The sequence below is a fragment of the Miniopterus schreibersii genome (genome assembly GCF_964146895.1).
Source record: "Miniopterus schreibersii genome assembly, chromosome: 16".
In the NCBI taxonomy this organism is placed as follows: domain Eukaryota; kingdom Metazoa; phylum Chordata; class Mammalia; order Chiroptera; family Miniopteridae; genus Miniopterus; species Miniopterus schreibersii.
Genome location: NC_138116.1, coordinates 726,699 through 735,524, shown reverse-complemented (window position 1 = coordinate 735,524; position 8,826 = coordinate 726,699). Strand labels below are relative to the sequence as shown.

General features: G+C 66.6%; 1 protein-coding gene across 1 annotated transcript; it reads left to right on the top strand.

Annotated features, from left to right (window-relative positions):
* The first annotated feature begins 558 nt into the window (after window positions 1-558).
* SLC25A10 (solute carrier family 25 member 10) lies at window positions 559-7,764 on the top strand. The gene is made up of 11 exons (XM_081161765.1): window positions 559-803; window positions 2,843-2,962; window positions 3,468-3,582; window positions 3,714-3,762; window positions 3,972-4,013; window positions 4,835-4,878; window positions 5,040-5,110; window positions 5,451-5,543; window positions 5,849-5,926; window positions 6,510-6,566; window positions 6,697-7,764. Exons 1-11 carry the CDS (start codon window positions 711-713, stop codon window positions 6,796-6,798), a joined length of 864 nt encoding a protein of 287 aa, XP_081017891.1. The 5' UTR covers window positions 559-710; the 3' UTR covers window positions 6,799-7,764.
* The last annotated feature ends 1,062 nt before the right edge of the window (window positions 7,765-8,826 follow it).

Below are 8,826 nucleotides of genomic sequence, written 5' to 3'. Positions count from 1 at the left end.
GCTCCTCGTGCCCCCGGGGCCGTGTTTTTACCTGGTCTGCATGGCACATTTTTTAAAAAATCCTCCCAAAACCAGGCTCAGAGGAAAAGAGAAACATCCGCTGGCTCAGCCAACTGAGCCCCTCGGCCGGGCTCGTCTGACACCCGTCTCCCCTCCCGGAGCCCGAGCCGGACAACCCAGCCCGCCGGCCCCTCCGGCCGGGCGCCTGGGCAGCGGGAGGCCGGGGCCGCACCCGGCTGGGGGCTCCGCGGGCGCCGTCTGGCCTCGCGCCCCGGTTTCCGCGGAGCCGCCGGCCGACTTGCAGCTGCGCGTGTCCAGGGCGGGCCCGGCTGCGGGGCGCGGGGTCAGGGCCCCGGCGGGGGGGCGCGGGCAGCGGCGGGGGGCTGGCGGGGCCCCGAGGCCAGTCCGCGCGCCCTCCGGACACGTGGCGCAGGCGGGGCGGGGCCGTGGGGGGCCGGGCGGCGGGTCCCCGAGGCCGCGGCCGCTTTAAGGCCGGGGGCGTGGCCTCCTGGCTCCGCCCCGCCGCTGGCCCCGCCCCGCCGCGCGGGCGTCCTGGTTGCGCCGGGCGCGGGCGGCCCGCTGCGCTTTGAACCCGGCGCTGCGGCTGCGGCGCGGGCTGGGGTGCGGGCCGGGGCGGGGGCCGGGGCCGGGGTCGGGGTGCGGGTCGGGGTGCGGGGTCGGGCTGCGGGCCGCGCCGGGCTCCTGCGGGCATGGCGGCCGAGGCGCGCGTGTCGCGCTGGTACTTCGGGGGCCTGGCCTCGTGCGGGGCCGCCTGCTGCACGCACCCGCTGGACCTGCTCAAGGTGAGGGCGGCGGGGGGCGGGCGGGGGGTCCCTGGGGGGGTCCCCGGCTCCGCGCCCCCGGTCCCCCGGCCCCCGCCCCGAGGCGCCGCGCTGAGGGACGGAGGCCCCGCGCCCGCGCCCGCGCCCGCGCCCGGCTGTTGGCGGCCCGCGCGCCCGGCTGTTGGCCCCGCGCTTCGCCACCTGTGTGACCTTGGGGGCCGCCCGGCCTCGCCCCGCGGGGGAGGCGCGTCCTTCCCGGGACGGCGGAGCGATTCTCCAGCCCCCGGGGCGCGACCCGCCGGGCGGGGCCGGGTCCCCGCGGGGGGAGGGGAGGGGCGTGGCCGGGCGCGGGGGGCACCCCTCGGGCTCGGGCGCTGGGTGGGCGCCTGGCCGCCGCCCCGGGGCGAGCGGGATGGCGCTTCCTGAGTCCAGGGCCGGCGGGGGCTGTGTGGGGCCGTTTTGGGGGCTGTTTCCTGCCCTGTCCCACCGCAGAGAACAAAGAAGGTCCAGGGCACAGGCCGTAGCCCCCCCCGGGGTCTGGCACCGTGTCGCGTGGGGCCTGTGGGCAAGAGGCAGCCACGGGCCACCCCTCCCGCCCTCGCCCGGCGCTGTCTGCGCCCACGCTGGCCCTGGCACCGCCCGCCCGCCCGGGGGCTGCTGCTTTCGGCCGGTGCCTAAGGGAGCGGTGGTTCCTCTGCTGAGTGAGATGCCAGCAGCAAGGGCAGGATTGGGGGGCAGCAGGCGAAGCCCGTAGCCCTGCCCCAGACCTGGCTGGTCCTGGGAGTGGCCCCCAGGGCCTGGCGGTGAACAGGAAGCTGCTTTCTGGTTTGGAGAAGGAGGAACCCCCTCCTCACGTCTGTTTTGTTTGCTTTCTGCCCACGCAGGTGTCCACCCCCCACCCCCCACAGTGGGACCCTGAGGGTCAGGCTCCGGCCCACTGGAGCAGGCACAGCCTCCAGGGGCCCTGGGAGGAGCCCTCCCCGCCCGGCCTGGCCTGGTCCTGCGTCCATTGCCCAAGGCCCCTTTGGGCGTCCCTGCCCCTTGCCCCCCCTCCCCAGGTGCTGTTTAGCTACAGAAGCTGCCGGGATGAGTCAGGGGAGGCAGGTGGCCACAGAAGTGTGGCCACCCTCTGGCCTGGGAGCACGTGGCCCCGAGCCGGGGGGCGGAGGCTGGAGGCCAGCCTTGGAGGGAGGCCCGGGCTGAGGTTCTTACCTCTCTGCGTGGTCATTAGAAAGATTATTTTAAAGCTCCTTGATCTTTCTTTGCCTCATGTCCTGACTTGATCCTCTGGAGGGGGGCTGTTGCCCGCGTGGCTGCCCTGACTGCGGGCCCGGTGCCTGCTGTCCTGCCCGGCTTGGCTCAGGCAGCAGGAGGACACCGGTCATGTCACTAGCCGGGTGCAAGGCCCCTCCGTCCCCACCTTTGCTGCCCCACTACCTGGAGGCCCCGGGAGGATTCCTCTTACTGAGGTCCTTAGTCGTCACAGCACACGGAGAGAAACCGAGGCACCGCTCAGTGACCTGCCCACGTGGGCCCAGCGGGGCGTGACCCCCTGAGGCGGCCTCTCCCCTTCTCCCCTGCAAATTCCCACCTGCCTCCCTGCCCCCCATGTTTCTTCAAGATGCCTCCGAGCTCCCATAATTTTGTCCCCTGAGAAGTGAGTAAGGCTGAACAGTAGGGCTCTGGGGCCACCCTGCTGGGGTCCTGCCTCAGTTTCCTCATCTGTAAAATGGGGCTGAGGACCTCCACCCACAGCAGGTGCTCAGAGGACCCAAGACAGGTGGGGAGTTTTTCATGGGCCTGGTCAGTGCACCAGTCACCTGGTATTCTTACTTGTAAAACAAAAGTGTGGAACAGAGGTTGGTGCCAGGCGTGGCATGGCATCCCAGCGCCTCCCCCTAGCTGGGTGCCCTCAGGAGGCCTCTTTCCCTCCCCCTGCCTCAGTTTCCCATCCCTGAGCGGGGAGGCAGTAGCACCTGGCCCACGGGGCCGTTGTGGAGGAGTGAAGGCAGTAGACGGGCTGGCCAGCCACTGAGCAGGTGTGTCCCCTTTCCCCGCAGGTGCACCTACAGACGCAGCAGGAAGTGAAGCTACGCATGACAGGCATGGCACTGCAGGTGGTGCGCTCGGACGGCATCCTGGCGCTCTACAACGGCCTGAGTGCCTCCCTGTGCAGACAGGTACCTCCAGGGCTCCCCCCATCCCAGGGCAGCCCCCCACCAGGGGCTCCCGTAGGTCCTGGTCCCCAAGCCCATGCTCTGAGCAGCCCAAGCAGGCAGAAGGGGTGGCTGACGTCTGCCATGCCTGGACTCAGACGTGGCTGTGCCTCCTGTCCACCGTGGGCACCCGTGGGCATCTTTCTCAAGGCTGCTTGTGAGGAACGAACCTCAGGGCCCCGGGAGCAGGCGACCCTGGGTGGGCACAGGGCATGGCAGTGTGGGGTGTGCCGCCTTCCACCTTCCACAGGGTCAGCCCTGTTCTCACAGCCAGCCAGAGACCTCCACTTACAGACGGGGAAACAGGCCTGGGGAGGAAAAGAGGTTTCCTTGTTGGCCGTGTGGCCTTGGGAGGGCTCCTCACTGTCTCCGTGGCCCACAAGTGATGGCTGTGCCCCTGGCCCACTGGGGTGGGGAGGGCCAAAGGGTAGGGCTTGCACCCAGCACTGTCCTGCCCCTCCCTCCCCAGATGACCTACTCCCTGACGCGGTTTGCCATCTACGAGACTGTGCGGGACCACGTGGCCAAGGGCAGCGAGGGGCCCCTGCCCTTCTACAAGAAGGTGTTGCTGGGGTCCATCAGTGGTGAGTGGCCGGGTGGGCAGGGGGGTGAGTGGGGGAGGAGGTGCTAGCGGGGGATGTGTTCAGGTGGCACCACAAGGACAGCATGGACATTGCCCGTGGTCACATGTGCGCTCTGGGGTCTGTTGCTCCAGGTTTCATCGGAGGCTTCGTGGGGACCCCTGCAGATATGGTCAACGTCAGGTCAGTGCAGCCCCCAAAGGTTGGGGTCTCTGCTGTCCCCTGACGGGGCCAGGGCTCAGCCTGGGACAAGGCACTTGGACCCAGTTCTGGGCATTGGGTGGGGATGCCCCAGAGCCTGTGGTGGACAAGCCGACGGAGCCCTGCTACCACCAGGGTCTGGGGGGGCATGGGGACCCCCACCACCCCCTGAGCCCCTGTCATCGTTTCAGGATGCAAAATGACATGAAGCTGCCCCAGAGTCAGCGCCGAAAGTGAGTAGTGGGGCCAAGTTCTGCCCTTGGCTTGTGGCTGGGGGTGCAGGGGGACCAGGCCAGGAAGGCCCCCAGCTGCTATACGGAGACTTGGCTGGGACACCAATAGGCCACCTGGGGCAGGGCAGGGTGGCTGGTGGTTTTCAGAAACATGCAGTATGCAGGTGTGTCCTGGGGTCACAAGGGGACCCCAGCACCTCTGATTGCTGTGGGGAATCTGGAACAGGGGCTGGGTGGCAGGACCAGGCCACTCACTGTCTTCTCCCTCTGTCTGCTCCTTGCACATGGAGGCTGGTTTAGAAGTTTGAGTTTGGGCCTTTCAGAGGGTTTGGAGCTGGGATGTTTTTATGATAAAAACGTTTTTTATGAAGCCTAAGACACTGTCAGCTCTGAGGCTCTGTTTATGGACTGACACTGCAAGTAAGCTCCAGGTGTCGGTGTCAGTTCAGGGTGAGATGTGCTCTGAGAGAGCCCGTTGTCCACACTCTGGCCAGAGGGGAAGGCGGGGATGGGGAGGGGCCAGGCTGGGCGTCCCATCTTCCTGTCCTCGGTAGCAGCCCCACACAGGGCCGCCTCGGGGCTAGCAGCTCCCCAGAGGGGCTGGTGCCCAGGTGTTTTCTTGTGGGTCTTGGGCTCTCGGGGTGCTGAGGTCCCCTGAGGGAGGAGACCGAGACCCCCCCTGAGCTGTCGGAACTGGCCGCTGTTCTTTGGCTTCTGTGATCCTTCTTTGAGGGTCTCCTGGCTCTTCCTGGGGAAAACCGTCCCAGGGGAGCTGGTGGTTAGGGGGAGCCTCATGTGGGCCCGTTCTGTGTCCCCGGCAGCTACGCCCACGCCCTGGACGGCCTGTACCGTGTGGCCCGAGAAGGTGAGGAGCAGGCCCTGTGCCTGGCAGGAGCCCGGGGCAGCCTCCAGCCAGGAGCCCAAAGAGTCCCCAGGAAGCAGAAGGGGGCAGGGAACACTGTCCAGAACCTGGGGGGAGCTTGATGGATTTGGGCAGGTGCCCAACCTTCTCCCTTCCTCTGGCAGAGGGTCTGAGAAAGCTGTTCTCGGGGGCAACCATGGCGTCCAGCCGAGGGATGTTGGTCACGGTGGGCCAGGTAGGGCTTCTGCTGGGGGTGGGGCTCTTTGGGGAGCGTCTGGGGGTCCCTGGCCCTGCCCCGGCCCTCCTAGAGGTCATAGAAGGCGGCAGTGGCCACAGAGCACAGGTGGGCACTGGGGAGGTGGGCACCCGGCAGGGCAAGTGTATGACCCTGGGCAGGCCCCTCCCTGCCTGGGCCTTACGTGTCCACCCAGCTGCAGGACTGTGTAGGTGACTGCAGAACAGGTACTTAGTCACTACGGGTGGTGTCACTGTGGTCCCCTGTCTGCATTCCCGTCTGCATTCCCTGGAACCAGGGGCCGTCCTTCAGGCCCTGACCATCCCTGTCATGTCCACAGCTGTCCTGCTACGACCAGGCCAAGCAGCTGGTCCTTGGCACGGGGTACCTGTCTGACGGCATCTTCACTCACTTCATTGCCAGCTTCATCGCAGTGAGTGCTGGGCGTGGCGTGGGTGGGGTCGCTGACCAGCTTTGGGAGGCAAGGGCCAGGGCTCAGAAGACAGGAAGCACCAGACAAGTTGGTGGACGTCCCTCTAAAGTTGGTGGGTGCCAGGCCGGGATTGCTTGCACGTCACCCCATGTCCAGGCTAGAGCAGTTCTTGGTGTCCCCCTGCAGCCCTGGGTCTTGCAGCCCTTGGGACGCCTCCTGGGGGTCGGGGGCAGGCCTATGAGGGGTTGAGGGGTTCCCAGACATCTTACGTGGCCGGCCCGGGGTGACACATTATCTGCCCCCAGGGTGGATGTGCCACGGTCCTGTGCCAGCCCCTGGACGTGCTGAAGACCCGCCTCATGAACTCCAAGGGCGAGTATCAGGTCAGTGGGAACCTGTGGGGGGTCCCTGCCAGGCTCTCTGGCTGGCGAGCCTGTGCCCTCCACCTGGGATTGGCCGACAGCTGCTCGCTGTCCGCTCCTAACTGCTTCCCTCCCAGCTGCCTCCAAACAGCCCGTGGCCCTTTGTGTTTCCTTAAGTCAGTTTCTTTGACACGTTAACAGAGGCGGCAGCGGGGGCCCAGCGCCCTGTGAGCACCTCCTGGGGCTCCACGGTGCCCGTGGCATCCTCTGTGTCTTCCTGGCACCTGAGGCCCTGCCCCTGCTCTCCCCCACCAGCGCGGGTGTCGGCTGGTCAGCCTGCCGCTGGGCACACTGGGCACACCCCCGGGGGCTCTGGTTTTGCCGTGTCAGCGGTCAGCCGACCAGTGGCAGGGCGGCCATGACCTTTTGCTCACGGTTTGTCCCGTGTTTAGCTTTGAATGTTCCAGGCCAGGCTGTGCGCTGGCCGTGTGGGCTCACACCCTCTCGTTGGCCTGCGGGCCGCCTGGCAGTGCTGTGGGTGGGGTTGCAATTTGTGCCTTTTGAGCGAGAAGCAGCCTTTCTTTTCACTGCTCGTTTCCTGTAGGGTGTTCTCCACTGCACCATGGAGACCGCGAAGCTCGGGCCGCTGGCCTTTTACAAGGTCCGGTGGGGCGAGGGTGGTGGGGTGGGGTTGCACCGTGGGGCGTGGGGGTGGCAGGGTGGGACAGGTGTGGCAAGGTGAGGGGCCGGGGCCCCCCAGCTCTTCCTTCCTTGCCTCCTTTCCCCACCAGGGCCTCGTGCCTGCCGGCATCCGCCTCATGCCACACACGGTGCTCACGTTCGTGTTCCTGGAACAGCTTCGAAAATACTTCGGCATCAAAGTGCCTTCCTGATGGGGACCAGGGAGCAGCTGGGCCATGCCCGGCCCCAGCGCCAGGTTCTCCCAGAGTCCACGCGGGCCCAGCGCTGCCCTGAGCCCAGCACCTGCCCGCAGAGCCCTGGCCTCCCTTCCTCCCTGACCCCAGGCCACCATGTGTGCTCCCTGGCCTGCCAGCCAGAGCTCCTTCCAGTGACGGTGTCACCTCCACCCTTCCTGCCCCCCACTCCTTGCCCTGCACACTCACTAGGACCACTCACCAGGAGGGGCGGCATTCGGGCCCTGGGATTCCTCCCCTCCCCCAGTAGGCAGTTAACACTGGAGATGGGAGGGGCGGGCTGCCCAGGTTTTTGGGGGTCCCTGCTCCTCCGGCCCCAAGGTTTCTTTCATGGAGCAGCTGCCCGAGGCCCTCAGCACCGTCTTCCAGCAGCTTCTATCAAGGGCCAGTGTGTGCACATGCACTTTTTTCTTAGGAGAGGGGCCATAGCGTTTATGATGCTGTGAAAAGTAGCTGTCCCCCCACAGCTGCTAGGCCAGTGAACAAATGAGGCAGGTACCAGACAGGTGCCAGGGTGAGGGTCTGAGCCCGGGATACCCCGCCCAACCCTCCCACTCCAGCCAATCCCCAGTGGCTTTAACAATTTGCCAAAAACTTCTCGGCATCCAGAGGCCTCTGCCGTCTTCCAGGACCATGCGGTGTCCCGGGCACTGTCCCTGCCTCCCCCTAGCACCCTGGGCAGAGTGGGCTGCAGTGTGTCCTCAGGGCCCCTCTCCGTGTGGACGGTGGTCACCCCTCAAGGCCCCTAGCAGCTGATCAGCCAAAACACCACCACCACCCGGGGTCTCCTGCCAATGCAGCTTGTTCTCCCCAAACGGAGCTGGGAGCTGTGGCCCTCTGCTTCTTGGGCCCCCTTGGGACTGTGTCCCCACCCCAGCAAGGGGCCAGTCTGCAGGAACAATAATAAAGGACAGTGAACCGTCATTTGTCTAGTCCTTGCATCCAGGCCGCTCACTGGTCTGCAGGCTGCTTTGCTTTTAGGGGGCAACGAGACCCCTCTGCTCCCCCCACAGAGGGCTCCTGGTTTGTGGGGACGGGGCCGGGGGGGTGGGGCAGAGGGAAGCGCAGCCCTGGCTGGGTGCGTTGGGCAGCCTGTGGACAGAGGGATTGGGGTGTGTGGGCAGCAGCCGCCCAAAACCATGCAGGAGGGGGGTGGGCAGCTCTGAGCTGAGAGGTCGGGTCAGTGCTGAGTTCCCAGGTCCTGGTCACCATGGACCCCATGGGGCCATCCCTTCCCAGCAAGAACCTGGGGACTGCAAAACCCCTTAGCTAAGCTGGTGGACCTCCCTCCAGCTGTGGGAGGTACCTGCGCGCCCCCCCCCCCCCAGTCCATGGTCATGGGCTGATCAGCAAGCCCCAGAGGGGCTGGGGGAGTTGGTCTGGGCACTGCCCTGGGGCCTTTTGATATCCCAGGACAGGTGGGAGCTGCCCGGGGCCTCCTGCTGCAGGACAGGTAGTCTGTGGGCCATCCATTCGGACATCAGGACCCCTGACACCCAGCCCTGGAGCATTTGAGCAGATATGCCCTGGGCAGCGGGCAGTTGGCATCTCACCAGCCTCCTCCCAGCCAGGCCCCCATTGTGCAATGCCCGCCTGGACCAAGGCTGGGGAGAAAGTGCCCCGTCTGGTTAGGCGGTTTGGCAGGGACCTGCCTGGCTTGGCCGGGGACCAGTGCAGGACAGAGAGCAGAGGGCGGGGTGGGCGGGATGTGAGGTTTCTAGGGCACAGGGGAGGGCAGTGGGCAGAGCTCCCCCTGGCCCAGAGCACCCAGCATGGCAGGAAGGCCTGGGGGGCAGGTCTGAGCGTGGGGCCCTCTCCCGGGGAGTTTTCAGTTCAGGAGCCCCACACTCATCTGCGCAGAGTCAGAGCCAGTCCGGAGCATGGCCGGCCCCACCTGCAGGTCCTTTGGGCCCCAGGAAGGAGGCAGATTAAGTTCCCTTTTTCAGGAGGGCAGCCCCGCCTTTCACAGGTCAACCCCAGGCCCTT

Bases quoted from the DNA above. Each gene is read 5' to 3' on its own strand.
- SLC25A10 (XM_081161765.1), top strand. From the start codon at position 711: ATGGCGGCCGAGGCGCGCGTGTCGCGCTGGTACTTCGGGGGCCTGGCC. The intron at 5,111-5,450 runs GTAGGGCTTCTG...TCATGTCCACAG, and splicing joins TGTTGGTCACGGTGGGCCAG to CTGTCCTGCTACGACCAGGC. The intron at 5,927-6,509 runs GTCAGTGGGAAC...CGTTTCCTGTAG, and splicing joins ACTCCAAGGGCGAGTATCAG to GGTGTTCTCCACTGCACCAT.